General features: G+C 35.4%; 1 protein-coding gene across 2 annotated transcripts in view; it reads right to left on the bottom strand.

Moving 5' to 3' along the window:
- The window catches only part of LOC132753530 (uncharacterized), a 105337-nt gene that overhangs the window by 65356 nt on the left and 24030 nt on the right, over window positions 1-15951 (bottom strand). For both annotated transcript variants that reach the window (XR_009628975.1, XM_060744008.1), the window contains exons 3-5: window positions 1782-3808; window positions 1356-1419; window positions 670-933 (exon numbers count right to left, since the gene is read on the bottom strand). Coding sequence is in view for 1 of the 2 variants with exons in the window: in XM_060744008.1 (XP_060599991.1) it covers window positions 670-933; window positions 1356-1419; window positions 1782-3785 (2332 nt within the window). In the remaining variant the exon portion in view is untranslated. The remainder of the gene's footprint in view (window positions 1-669; window positions 934-1355; window positions 1420-1781; window positions 3809-15951) is intronic.

Genomic DNA, 15951 nt, shown 5'->3' with positions numbered 1-15951 from the left:
TAGTATAGCAAATTTTAGCAAAAATAAGGAAAATTAAAACATTTGACCTTGTAATTTATGACTCAAGGTCAAGTTCATTCTGTTCCTCTACAAAAAGATTGCTGTGTCCAAGTATGAAGACAATCCATTCAGAAATAAAAAAGCAATGGCCAATGTTGAAGTTCCTGGATGACAGCGGAATAGCAACAACAACCTGTTGAAATACTTGAAAATTTTCTTCGAAAAAGACAATCTAAAAATAGCTTAAGGGTTTTATGGAAAAGTGCTAATTTGGGGGGAGAATATTTGAGAGGGGCTCCTATTTGGTGTGGAGCAAAAATGTCTTCTAATCAAATGTACTTCAGCTCCATACAATTTCAATTGATGACTATGGAAAGTAATAAATCATTATATTAAGCCTGCCTAGGCTTAAGGTTCCAAGCTCCCTCTGTTCCCTCTGTTTTACCTCCTTTAAAAAGTTTAAAATGAAGAGCTTAATGTTAAGACTTTATTACATCCAAACTGTAAGATTCATATTGTTGACAATTAAAACTTATCCAGCAGACAATCTATTCATAAAATTATAATAATTTTATAAAACATTAATTGGAATATATGATAAAGGCTAAATCATAAAAGACATCATGAATCAAGTATAAACTGAGCTTCATTTATGTTTCTGGAACTTACCAGTGAAAAAGAATCCGGCCCTGGCCATATCACCAGGGTTCAAATGACGGTGTGGCCATCTGTCATTAAACGTTCTTGCACGAGCTAGTTCATTACTCATCCGTTCCTCCCCAAACACCATATCATCACTGATTTGTTGAGAAGGTTGTTCTGAGACACTGTTGGAGAGATGACTTGCATATTCTGATATTCTTTCCAGGCTATATGTGCCAATTGTTGGTATGTTTCTACCTCTCAAGTTGGTGGTTGCAGACGATGGACTTCCTGGAACAAAAAATATATGTGAGATATTTTTTCTATCCTTTTTTCTTTCTTTCAATGAACATCTAGCCTCTTATTTGTATATTTTGTAAATAAACTGAAGTCTTTAAGATACTGTGGGTTATGAAATTTCAAGCAAATAACTTAATACTCTACATGCTTGAATTCAACACTAGCTTCCTGGTTACCATTCAGTAGTAGACTAAAATTCCTAAAATCTTAAATATTTAATAAAACTGGTTTGGTCTTTGATATGCTAACACCTTTTCAATAATTACAAAACTGCTGTGAAATCATAAAACAATTGAGTTTAAGATTGGTAAATATCTATAATGCTTTAAATCAGTATATATTAGCGTAAAAACTCATTAATTTGAGTAAACTGCATTCTTAAATTAAGTCTAATCATTGAAAAATAAACAAACCATCTGCAGATTGCCTGCTTTCCCTTATATTTGTGAAAATATTCCTCACTGGAGCCTGTGTCTCCTGCAAAAAATAAAGAGAAAATAATACATTCAATACAGTGTATAAGTCAACAGTTTTATCTATCTGAACGTTTTAGGTAACTTAGGTTGCTTCCAACATAGTAGAGTTAACCAGTGAGTGGATTAGTTAATGTTTAATTTTAATGGTACTGAATGTTTTGAGCAGAAGGGTCCAGTTGATAATTCTATTCTATATTCACACGGAATGAACGAGGTCATGTGAGCTAAAAACAAAACTAAGATGAAGTACTGGGAAACTTTGTAGAACTGTCTCACAGCACTTAATATTGCAATTGTGATTGTAAGAAGTCCCATCAATCTAATTAACAAATATTTGAAGAAATTTGGTATTCTGAACCTTACCTTCCTATTTGTGCTGCCCTCATCTAAGTTCAGCTGGTTAGGAACAGGGAGTCCTGGTACATCATTTATTCGTGTGCATCTTTGAACTTGTTGTGAATCAGTTTCACCTTCTCTAACAGTGGCTGTCATTGGTAAACTTGAAATACTGATGAACTCTGAACATCTCTGCAGTTCATCATTGCTTTGATGACCTCCACTGCTTGTACCAGTATGCTGTATAGACTGAGAGCTGTCCACTCTGGGCTGTGACCTGTCCATGCTTCCAGAATTAGTTGTATTTTGATCATATGGCCTCAAATTAATTCCTAATGTATTAGCTAATTGAACAGTACTTCTTGGAAGATCAGGCTCTGGCAGAAACATTGCCATTGCTACGGATGTCAAGTTATTTTCAAGAACTGCAAAAACATTGTATTCCTGGTTACCAATGTAAAAGTCTTGAATCATATCCTCAAGTAAATATGCACTGATGGTATTTTTAGGGATGGAAAACTGTGGATCATATTGCTGATACATCATGGTGCATATGAAGATTGTCTGCAGACAAATGTTCTTTGTATATCCTTTGCTGAACTTGTATGCAACCTTTACATAGTAAAAACTAATGACTTTGAAAATCTTTATTTTGTCACTTGTTACAGTAGTACTTGTAATGACAGAAGCATTTTTGCTTTCAACACCTTTTTTTCCCTCTACCTCATCAATTTCGTCACTTTGACAGCTAGCATTAAAATTGCCCACCTCATATTTTCTGTCTGCTTCACCTTTCTTTCCCTCAGATTTGCAGTCTTTCTCATCAAACTTGCCATCAATTTTCTTTTCACACACAATTTGGTTTGTTATTTCTCCACTTTCATTCTCCTGCAATGGTATTACTGAACTGGCCAATTCATCTTCTGATGCAACCTTTTCATTGTCTATACAGTCAGATCCATTTCCAGACTTTCCTCTCTGACAACCAGCAGTACATGTATTTGATAATTCATCTTTATCAGGGATACCTGTGTAGCCTTCTGAGGACTGATTTATGTTTTTTGGAAGCTCCTCATCAGACCCTTCACATCTCTCAGCACACTCCACTGTTTCACTGCTATTGTCACCTTCAGAGTCATTATCAGTTATTCCATCACTAGCATTAACAAGATTGCCGGCAATTTTTTTATCTAGTTCAGTTTCTGTGGCAAGCTTATCAATGTCTCCCCTTTGACAGCTAGCATTAAAATTGCCAGCCTCATATTTTCTGTCTGCTTCACCTTTCTTTCCCTCAGATTTGCAGTCTATCTCATCAAACTTGTCGTCAATTTTCTTTTCACACACAATTTGGTTTGCTATTTCGTCACTTTCATTCTCCTCCAATGGTATTACTGAACTGGACAATTCATCTTCTGATGCAACCTTTTCATTGTCTATACAGTCAGATCCATTTCCAGAGTTTCCTCTCTCACAACCAACAGTACATGTATTTGATAATTCATCTTTATCAGGGTTACCTGTGTAGCCTTCTAAAGACAGATTTACGTTCTTTGGAAGCTCCTCATCAGACCCTTTACATCTCTCAGCACACTCCACTGTTTCACTGTTATTGTCACCTTCAGATTCATTATCAGTTATTGCATCACTTGCATTAACAAGATTTCCAGCACTTTTTTTACCCAATTCAGTTTCTGTGGTAAGCTCAAGGCTATTAGAAAAAGACAGATCATTTTTGGGCACCTTTACAACTTTTTTATCCTGAATAGTATCAGTATAATATATAATGTCTGTGGGTCCTTCCTGCTCTTTTATTACTTGTATAGCATTTTGACCTCCTGCAAACTGTTTCTTCAGGTCAACATTTGGCATTTCACTGTTGAGGTTATTTTCAATTCCTCTTATGGGGTTCGACTGTTCTATGGGCACTAACAGTGAGTTTTTGTCCTTTTTAATTGTAGCTGTGTCATTAAATGTCTGAGATTGTGTCCCCTGTGGTTCTTCAGTTGGCTTATTAACACTACTAGTTGCCATGAATGACTTGTTTTATGTCAAAACTGAAAAAAATCAACAGAAATCACTAATTTAACAAGAGACATCACCAGACTGGGACCTAGCTCACTTGACTTTTCCTTATTTCTAACATAATGTCTTAACGCCCTCATATAGACGTCTTTTGACAGCTTTTTGTCCCCCCCCCCTTTTGGTGGTCTCAAACAGTGAAAAAATGCCCTATTTAGGCCCCAAACACAGTTTTTTGTTCCAGAAATGCTGTTAAAAGAAGTGAAAATTTTTTCGGCGCAGCCCCCATCAAAATGATACATCAGGGGGTTGCCAGACGGAGGATGCGCAGTTGGAACTTGTAACAGGAGGCTTTTCAATGAAAACGGCCAATTTTCACAATATGCTCATGGGCAAAAAAGTATTACAAATTAAAATTCAAATAAAATATTTGACCTTGACAGTCAATAACCACAATTGCCAGTTTTGTAATAAGTGTTATTTTGTCAAAGACTAAACCAAATCCTTAAATAAATAATAAAGTTAAATTCTAACAATATAAGAAAATTTCAATTATTTAACTAAGTTGATAATTTTCATATAATTAATGTCAATTAAAGTTCAAGGACAAATCAGAATAATTCAACATGTCAGTTTTGTCATATAATTATGTTCTTTTGTCAAAAAATATGATAAACAAGATCAACAAGGAAAGGCGGCGTTCAATGAAGCATAAATCAAATCTGTAACAAAATTTCAAAGTTAAATTTCAGCAAATTTCAATAACTTGACAATCACATAAATATGGCAAATTGTTGTGAACTTCACAAATTTGACCTTTAGAACCTTTCAATTCAGGTCAAGGTCAAAATCAATTAAATCTGTTTGTCTCATAGATTTTTGTGCCCAAATATGAAGACAATCCACTTATTACTTCCGTAGTAATAGCCAATTATGTAAAAAAAAGTAAAAATGTGTCATGCCACAGTCTGATGTTCCCCTCCCCTAGCAGCAAAAATTCAAATGTTATAATAATATTTAGTTCCAAATTTGTTTGCACAAACCATTTTTTTTTCATTAAAAGTTCAAGGTCCTTAAACTATTTGATGTTAACACAAACCATGTTTATACAAAGTTCAAGACCCAGAAACTATTCAGACGTGTTAACCTTTTGCAAATTGCATATTTGTAGCCAAGATAATGATTGGAAATTGTGAATTTTCAAATATTTTCCAAGTTCAAGGGGAATAACTGTGAAAACAATCTGACCATCACCAAATTTGAAATTGACCTGTATTTTCTGATAAAATACCAGCACATGCAATGTCAAACTCTGACATAGTTTAAGAGGGATAACTCTGTCAAAAATCATCGAACCATGACCAAAATCCAAACTTGTATTGGGTATTATACTTGGGTATTTTTGCATGACATATCCATATGTTAAAATTGAGTTGAACGAACTAAAAATTTCTTCTTTTTTTTCCAAAGCTCAAGAGGGATAACTGTCAAAAATTATCAAACCATGACCAAACTTGATCTACTAATCCCTATGACATATTGGTATCTTAAATTTGAATTGAATGTGTACAACTTTTAGGGAGATAGTGAACCGAAACTGAATTTTTTTTCTTCAAAACTCTTGAGAATGAAAGTGACGAAATAGCAAACCAAATTGTGTGTGAAAAGAAAATTGATGACAAGGGTTAACAATAAAAAAATCATCAAACCATGACCAAATTCGAACTTGACCTGTGCATTCCTTTGTTGTATTCAAATGTCAAATTTAAGTTGAATGTGTACAACTGTTGGGGAGATAATGAATGAAAACTAAAAATTACTTCAAGGGGCATAACTCTTGTCAAAATCATAGGACCATGACCAGATTCAAACTTGACCTGCATTTTCTGATGATATATCCATATGTCAAATACGTGTTGAATGTGTGCAACTATTGCGAGGATAATGAATGGAAACTGATGATAACAGAATGACAGCGGGGCGGAATGACGAAACATAGTAACACTATATGCCTGGTAAAAAAATTGAAATTGCATTAATTTGACACTTCAAGGTCAAGGTCATTTACAAGTCAATATCAAATTGTGTTTAATCATTTTTTAGTCTGAATGGTTAATGTTCTTCAGTAAGAAGATATTTCATTCATGAACTAGAAGGGGTTTTTCGCAACAAAAACATATCTCACAATAAAGTATGGTACTGATCACTCCTGTGAAGTTTCATTGAAATCCCACCAGCAGTTTGACTTGTGAAAGAAGAACAAGCTTTTTCTTTTCATGCACAACTAGTGATGGTACTGCATGATCACTCCTGTGAAGACTGGCAAAAATAATCACAGGAGTTTGATCTGTGAAAGCTGGACAAGCCTAAACAAGAGCCACCTCCGAGCGGGGGCATTACGATTCGATTTTTTACTTTTTCTAAAAGCAAACAAAGAAACGTTTGAACAAATCTTAATTTTTCCTTCTTATAACTTTAATAGGTCTGTCTTGCCACTCTAGTTTTGTCAAAGTATGAATCCTTTCCATATATAAATGACAAATAAAAGAAAATATCATCAAAATTAAGAAGAAAAAAAATTAGATATATAGATCTATATATATTTTAATGTATCACAGAAAAATAAAATATATATACATATATATAGTCAATTAATTAATACATAAATCAGTGAAAATTCAATAGTTTAACCTTCAAGGTCAATGTCATAAAAGAGTCAAGGTCAAATTTGACTTTGATATGAAGGTCTTGTCCTTAAGAGTGTTCTTTTATAATATGAAGTCAATCCATACAATAATAGCAAAGTTACAACCAGTAACAGGGAAAAAAAATGAAAATTTTCAATAATTTGACCTTCAAAGTCAAGGTCATTTATGAGTGAAGGTCAATGTCTGTCTGGTTAATTTAAAGGGCTATCCTTGAAGATTATTATTTTCAAGTTTGAAGACAATCCTTTCAAAAAATAACAAAGTTATAGCCAATAATACCAAGAACAAGCAAAATTTGGGCATTTGACCTTGAAGATCAAGGTCATTTAAGGATGAAGGTCAAGATATGTCTGGTCTACTGAAAGGTCTTGTCCAAAGAAATGTTGTGGCCAAGTATGAATACAATACATCAAGAACTAAAAAAAGTTATGATCAAGGTACATTTAGTTTGCGGACAGCTACGGCAACACCGTCATGACTATAACAATACCTCTACATTTAAAAAAAAAAGTCGAGCTTAAAAGGTACAGACAACGTTCAAGTTTGCGGAGGGCAAGCAGCAACACAAATTGATTGAAAATTTTAAGTTTTTGAATTAATGGCTTAATTTTCATTGAATCATATTAGGATTTTTGTAGTATTTTATTGTATATAATTATAGATTTGGTTAAAATCTGTTCAGTTTTTAGAGAAAGTGGTATATAATGCATAGACTCCTTAAATTATTCCATTCAAAGGATTCAAAGGGTATGAAATGATAACTAATGGAGAACCAGAGGGCATTATGTTAAGCTATGTATAAAACTCATACAAACAAGATTTTGTAACAGAGTTATGATTGTGTCCCCTATCTTATGAAGCAAAACATTGTGCTATTTCAAAAGATTGAGGTATGGATCTGGACTTTCAGTGCAAAATTTTGATCAATGCTAGATCTGCACATGCAAGTAACAATAAATTCATAAAAAAAAAAATATAATGAAAATTAAACTCTAGTGCATGTGTCAACAGAAATACATTTGTATAACACAACAAGAGCACCGCTAGGCGGAGCATTATATGCCCGAAAGTGTTTTTTTTTTTTTAGTAAGGATGAAGCATTAGTAAGACATGGGAATTCGCTGTTCATCCTATAAAATTTTACAGCTGTAGGTTGATTAATACTTAAGTTATTAATAATGACCTTAACCTTTGACCTTGTGACCCCAAAATCAATAGGGGTCTTCTACCTTATATGGACAATCATCCTAAGAAGTTTGAATATTGTGGGCCAATTGGAACTTTAATTATGCTCTAGAAACTGTTTTCAGTATTAAGGTAAAAGTGACTTTGACCTTGTGACCCCAAAATCAATAGGGGTCTTCTACCTAATATGGACAATCATCCTATGAAGTTTGAACATTGTGGGCCAATTAGAACTTTAGTTATGCTCTGGAAACTGTTTTCAGTACCAAAGTAATAGTGACCTTGACCTTTGACCTTGTGACCCAAAAATCAATAGGGGTCTTCTACCCAATATGGACAATCATCCTATGAAGTTTGAACACTGTGGGCCAAATGGACCTTAAGTTATGCTCCGGAAACTGTTTTCAGTTTTAAGGTCATAGTGACCTTGACCTTTGACCTTGTGACCCCAAAATCAGGGGTCTTCTACCCAATATGGACAATCATCCTATGAAGCTTGAACACTGTGGGCCAAATGGAACTTAAGTTATGCTCCGGAAACTGTTTTCAGTTTTAAGGTCATAGTGACCTTGACCTTTGCCCTCGTGACCCCAAAATCAATAGGGGTCTTCTACCCAATATGGAAAATCATCCTATGAAGTTTGAATGTTGTGGGCCAAATGGAACTTAAGATATGCTCCAGAAACCAAATTGCTAACAGACGGACAGACGCCAGGGGGTATAACATAATATGCGCGAAATTCTTTCGGGCATATAAAAATACAAACATAATTAAAAGGGGTCTTCTACCTAATATGGACAATCATCCTATGAAGTTTGAACATTGTGGGCCAATTGGAACTTAAGTTATGCTCCGGAAACTGTTTTTGGTTTTAAGGTAATTGTGACCTTGACCTTTGACCTTGTAACCCCAAAATCAATAGGGGTTTTTTCCCCAATATGGACAATCATCCTATGAAGTTTGAATATTGTGGGCCAAATGGAACTTAAGTTATGCTCCGGAAACTGTTTTCAGGTTTAAGGATATAGTGACCTTGACCCTTGACCTTTTGACCCTAAAATCAATAGGGGTCTTCTACCCAATATGGACAATCATCCTATGAAGTTTGAACATTGTGGGCCAAATGGAACTTAAGTTATGCTCCGGAAACTGTTTTCAGTATCAATGTAATGGTGACCTTGACCTTTGACCTTGTGACCCCAAAATCAATAGGGGTCTTCTACCTAATATGGACAATCATCCTATGAAATTTGAACATTGTGGGCCAATTGGAACTTAAGTTATGTTCCGGAAACTGTTTTCAGTGTCAAGGTAATAGTGACCTTGACCTTTGACCTTGTGACCCCAAAATCAATACGGGTCTTCTACCTAATATGGACAATCATCCTATGAAGTGTGAACATTGTGGGTCAAATGGAACTTAAGTTATGCTCTGGAAACTGTTTTCAGTTTTAAGGTCATAGTGACCTTGACCTTTGACCTTGTGACCCCAAAATCAATAAGGGTCTTTTTACCTAATATGGACAATCATTCTATGAAGTTTGAACATTGTGGGCCAAATGGAACTTAAGTTATGCTCTGGAAACCAAATTGCTAACAGACGGACGGACGGACGTTCTCACAGGACAGTAATTATGTGGCTACTCTATTGTCCTCTCTATTGTTCTTTTTAGCCACACAAAAGAAAATAGCCACATAAAAGCATTACGGAATGAATGACATCAAAGAGAAAGAACAGTTACCTATTGTCCCTCTAGCCACATAATTACTGTCCTGGGAGTGCGGACAGACAGACAGACGGACGCCAGGGGGTATAACATAATATGCCCTTTCGGGCATATAAAAATCAATACACGATATGGTCTGTTACAGAGTATGTTTCATCTTCTTATTGTGAACATTTGTGTCAATTTATTTGTAAATCCCTTGATGGATAATAAAGTTATGAACTGGGAACAAAACACACCCTACAACATCATCTTGTTATTGTAAACATTGTACTAAGTAATTTCAAGATCCCTTGATCTATGAAGAAGTTATGTGAACATTTGTGGCAAGTATTTTCAAAATCCCTTCATGGGTGACAACATCTACCCTCAAATAGACAATGTTGACCTTTAAACACCAAGTGTGACCTTGACCTTGAGGATAGGGTTGGGGTTGTTGCGCATGACACATAATCTTAATATAACAAACAATTGTGCCAAGTGAATTCAAATTTCTTTGATAAATGACATAGTTATGGACCAGACATGAAATTGTGATGGACAGGTGGACGTCCTCAAGGTTTGGTATTTAAGTGGCTACTCTTTTGTTCTTTCTATTGTTCTTTTAGCCACTTAAGAGAAAAAATAGCCACATAAGAGATTACTGAATGAATAGCATCAATGGAAATTTACTGTTACCTATTGTTCCCATAGCCACCTCAAAGTATCTATACGTTTGTACTATAATTTTTTTTCTATATCCCCCTTTAATTATCCAAACAGCAGGGAACAAGAGCCAGTTGAACCGGGTGATGCTCCCCGAAAAGGTTTTGGACACAGAAAGGTATACCTCTTGTAGTGTCAGAGTTATGTCACAGACAAAGTTCAAAGTGTAAGAACAACCCAAATGTTGTGCGACACATTGTCTCAATATGGTAATCATTTCTGTGAAATAGTCTGTAAAAATCTGACTTCAAATAACAAAGTTATGGGCAGACACGATTTTGCTGCAAGGTCATGCTGTGACCTTGACCTTCAAGGTAGCCACCCAAATGTTGCTTCAATATGGTGATCATCTTTGTGAAATAGTTGTTAAATCTGACTTAAAGTAATGAAGTTATGGGCCTGACATGATGTTGCTGCAAGGTCAAGCTGTGACCTTGACCTTCAAGGTAGCGACCCAAATAATGTGTGGGACACATTGTCTCAATATGGTGATCATTTCTGTGAAAAAGTTATAAAATCTAACTTCAAATAACAAAGTTATGGGCCGGACACGATTTTGCTGCAAGGTCATGCTGTGACCTTGACTTTCAAGGTAGCGACCAAAATGTTGCACGAGACACATTGTCTCAATATGGTGATCATTTCTGTGAAATTTTTTTAAAATCCTACTTCAAATAATGAAGTTATGGACCGGACAAGATTTTGCTGCAAGGTCAAGCTGTGACCTTGACCTTCAAGGTAGCGACCCAAATGTTGCGTGCAACATGTCGTCTTAGTATGGTGATCATTTCTGTGAAATAGTTGTAAAATCTGACTTCAAATAATGAAGTTATTGACCAGACACGATTTTACTACAAGGTCATACTGTGACCTTGACCTTCAAAGTGGCGACCCAAATGTTCTGCGCGACATGTTGTCTCAATATGGTGATCATTTCTGTAAAATAGTTGTAAAATCTGACTACAAATAACGAAGTAATTGATCGGACACAATTTTGCTTCAAGGTCATGCTGTGACCTTGATCTTCAAGGTAGTGACAAAAATGTTGCGCGTGACAAGTCGTCTCAATATGGTGATCATTTCTGTGAAAAAGTTGTAAAATCGGACATCAAATAACAAAGTTATGGGCCGGACAGAAATTCGGGACATATGTACGGACGGACAGACAGAGGGACGACCCGACGACTATATGCTCCCCCGAAATTTTTTGGGGAGCATAACGATAAAACTTTCAGCATAAGTCGTACAATTTACTAGGAAATTGGTAACATTAAATTTTGTATGCTTATTACATAAATGTTCTTACACTGTGCGCTTAATTAGTGCTTTACAAACTGGACATTTTCTCAAATACATCAGCACAATCAGCAGAGGTTACTACATGCCCACATGGCAAAAACCAATACAAAATGTGTTGTCAAAACAGACTTTACGTATTATGTTTGCTCCTTCAAACCCTTATTCTATCACATACTCATGTCGGTTTTAAAATCAGACTTCAAATTACGAAGTTATGGGTCGGATACGATTTTGCTGCAAGGTCATGCTGTGACCTTGGCCTTCAAGGTAGCAACCCAAATGTTGTGAGCACCACATCGTCTCAATATGGTGATCATTTCTGTGAAATAGTTATAAAATCAGACTTCAAATTAAGAAGTTATGGGTCGGACACGATTTTGCTGCAAGGTCATGCTGTGACCTTGACCTTTAAGGTAGCGACCCAAATGTTGTGCGTGATAGTCGTCTCAATATGGTGATCATTTCTGTGAAATAGTTGTAAAATCTGACTTCAAATAACAAAGTTATGGGCCGCACACGATTTTGCTTCAAGGTCATGCTGTTACCTTGACCTTCAAGACAGCCATCCAAATGTTGCGCGCAACATGACATCTCAATATGGTGATCAATTCTGTGAAACAGTTGTAAAATCCGACTTCAAATAACGAAGTTATCGGCCGGACACGATATTGCTTCAAGGTCATTCTGTGACCTTGACCTTCAAGGTAGCAACCAAAATGTTGCGCGTGACATGTAGTCTCAATATGGTGATGATTTCTGTGAAATTGTTGTAAAATCCTACTTCAAATAACAAAAGTTATGGGCCAGACATGAATTAAGGACGTACATACGGATGGATGGACTATAATTTATAATGCTCCCCTGAAATTTTTCAGGGAGCATAATATAAACTGATGCTGTAAAACAGGGATTGAGTTTAATTTAAAGATTATTAAAAACAAGAGGGCCATGATGGCCCTGAGGTCGCTCACCTGTATATAGCACCCCCCCCCCCCCGGGGGCCTATTTTTACCCAAGGGCTTTTATTTGAACAGACTTGGTAGACACCCATAAGAAGATGTTTCATGCTAAACATCTAAGTTCTAGCTCATTGGGTTTTTTAAAAGAAGATTTTTAAGTTTTTACTATACACATATAGTTAAAAACAATGACACCCCTGGGGCAGGGCCAGTTTTGACCCCAGGGCTTTTATTTGAACAAACTTTGTAGATATTTACTTAAAGATGTTTCATGTATAATATCTAAACTCAAGCTATTTGGGTTTTTTCAAAGAAGATTTTTAAGTTTTTGCTATACACATATAAGGAAAATCAATGACCCCCGGGGCAGGGCCAGTTTTGACCCCAGGGCTTTTATTTGAACATACTTGGTAGACACCCATAAGAACATGTTTCATGCTAAATATCTTAGCTCTAGCTCTTTGAGTTCTTTAAAAGAAGATTTTTTAAGTTTTTACTATATGCATATAGGGAAAATCAATGACCCCCTGGGGCGGGGCCAATTTTGACCCCCAGGGCTTTTATTTGAACAAACTTGGTAGACACTCATTAGAAGATGTTTCATGCTAAATATCTTAGCTCTAGCTCTTTGGGTTCTTTAAAAGAAGATTTTTTAAGTTTTTACTATATGCATAAAGGGAAAATCTATGACCCCCTGTGACGGGGCCAATTTTGACCCCAGGGCTTTTATTTGAACAAACTTGGTAGACATTCACTAGAAGATGTTTCATGCCAAATATCTAAGCTCTAGCTCTTACGGTTCTTTAAAAGAAGATTTTTTAAGTTTTTACTATATGCATATAGGGAAAATCAATGACCCCCTTGGCGGGGCCAATTTTGACCCCAGGGCTTTTATTTGAACAAACTTGGTAGACACTCACTAGAAGATATTTCATGTCAAATATCTTAGCTCTAGCTCTTTGGGTTCTTTAAAAGAAGATTTTTTAAGTTTTTACTATATGCACCCAGCCACAAATGAAGCACATGCTTCAGGTAAGTCCCCCAGCTTTAAGTATACCTGAAATGTACTTCAGATATACTTACAGATAATAAGACCTGCTTCACCTGAAGTCCTACAGACTTCAATGATACACAACAACCATACTTCAAATGAAGCCCCTGGAACTTCAAGTATACTCTTCCTAACACATACCTGCTTCAGTAGAAGCCCAGGGAACTTCTGCTGGAAGTGCCAGAGACTTTGTTGATGCTTTGTAAACATTAATAAATAGATAAGAACAGTAATGGGGCTTCAATGATGCCTTAAACACTTAAATGAAAATATAAAGCATATTTCTAGGGACTTCATATGTACTTTTGAGAATTGAGTAAAATTTAACTCACAAACACAAGTGATTGTAACATGATATAAACCATGTGTAATTGGTCATTGAGGGGTCAAGAGTTTCTCCTTGCTGTTTTCATAATAGCCTGTGTTAAAACGGCCTATCTTATATAAAAGAAAGTGTTAGATAAGTGGGGTTTACAACATGTAATCTAATATCCTGAACAAATCTGGCTCTCAGAAAATTCAAATATTACTCAGGAAGTTTCTTTGGATCTCAGTGCTTATAATTTATAAAGATGCTTAGGACTAAAGTTAAACATGTGTCTAAAGTGTCATTTAGATGAAACAACTTTATAATGTGAACTTTAATGAAATTATAATGGGACATTAAATGAGTTCTTCAATCAGATGGAAATGGAAATTTACTATTGTTCAATGAAATAATGGTAAGATATTTAGACTATTTTGTTACAACAGCCTTTTCAAATTTACCTTAAATTAACACTTATATTTTTAGTCATAAATTTTACATATGTCCTAATTTAAATCTTTTTCACTGAGTGTTTTGAGGGGGAAATTTTAAATCTGCCCTTTTCTTTACATTATGTACCAGTAAATTACATGCCTGTGCAGGTCATGATTTTTTCATAACATTTACATTCTGAGGGCAAGGGGACCCTTCTGTTATAGTAAATTATGGGCTATATTAACAGTACAATCAATCATATAAAAATGGAACCAATATTATTTTACCGTTGATAAGAGTTTATTAAAAATACTTCATAAGATATAGATTTATACCCTTTAACCATTTAAAACGTTATATATGTAATTTATGATGCTTTAAATATACTTCTTCAATGATGCTTTAAATGTACTTCTTCAATGATGCTTAAAATGAACTTCAACTTGATGCTTAAATTGTACTTCTTAAGATATATAGTGTTTGATGCTTTAAATATACTTCAATAAATGATCATGCTTTAAATGAACTTCTTTATGTTGTGCTTCAAATGTACTTCATTATTAATTTCAAGCTGATGTTTAAAAGGGCTCCAAGTGATGCTTCTATTGTACTTCTGGTAAAGCTTTAAAGGTACTTCCTAAATTGATACTTAAAATGTACTTCCCTGAGCCTACCATGCTGAGCTTGTAGGTACTACCTGACTGATGCTTTATATATGCTTTCTTAAAAGAAGTATCTTTGAAGCATAATTTAAATATTTTAGACGGAGCTTTAAGTGTACTTCCCCCTGTTCGAGTGAATGTTAAATTTTGCTCCATAAGATAAAGTACACTAGAAGCAGGTACTTAAGTGATACCATATTGATACTACATTGTGGGGCTTTAAAGGTACTTCTATTGTACCTAAAACGTACTGTATTTGTGGCTGGGCATATAGGGAAAATCTATGACCCCCTGGGGCAGGGCCAATTTTGACCTCAGGGCTTTTATTTGAACAAACTTGGTAGACACTCATTAGAAGATGTTTCATGCTAAATATCTTAGCTCTAGCTCTTTGGGTTCTTTAAAAGAAGATTTTTTAAGTTTTTACTATATGTATATAGGGAAAATCAATGACCCCCTGGGGCGGGGCCAATTTTGACCCCAGGGCTTTTATTTGAACAAACTTGGTAGACATTCACTAGAAGATGTTTCATGCCAAATATCTAAGCTCTAGCTTTTACAGTTCTTTAAAAGAAGATTTTTTAAGTTTTTACTATATGCATATAGGGAAAATCAATGACCCCCCGGGCCGGGGCCAATTTTGACCCCAGGGCTTTTATTTGAACAAACTTGGTAGACACTCACTAGAAGATGTTTCATGCCAAATATCTTAGCTCTAGCTCTTTGGGTTCTTTAAAAGAAGATCTTTTAAGTTTTTACTATATGCATATAGGGAAAATCAATGACCCCCTGGGGCGGGGCCAATTTTGACCCTAGGGCTTTTATTTGAACAAACTTGGTAGACACTCATTAGAAGATGTTTCATGCCAAATATCTAAGCTCTAGCTCTTACGGTTCTTTAAAAGAAGATATTTAAAGATTTTTCTTTCTGTTGCCATGGCAACCAGAGTTCTGCATGAAATGGAATTCTTTGAACAATCTTGATAGAGCTTCATACAAAGAGTATTCCTGCCAAGTTTCATTAACATTGGCCTTGCGGTATCATAGAAGATGTCCTTAGAATATTTAAAATGTGGACGGACGACAGACGACGGACGCCATTTGGTTGGCCATCCTAAAAGCTCACCTGCACTTTGTGC

The sequence above is a fragment of the Ruditapes philippinarum genome, unplaced genomic scaffold (assembly GCF_026571515.1).
Source record: "Ruditapes philippinarum isolate M1 unplaced genomic scaffold, ASM2657151v2 ctg2314_1_1_1_1, whole genome shotgun sequence".
Classification (NCBI taxonomy): domain Eukaryota; kingdom Metazoa; phylum Mollusca; class Bivalvia; order Venerida; family Veneridae; genus Ruditapes; species Ruditapes philippinarum.
Note: the sequence above shows the minus strand (reverse complement) of the source record. Positions and strands in the feature narration are given on the sequence as shown.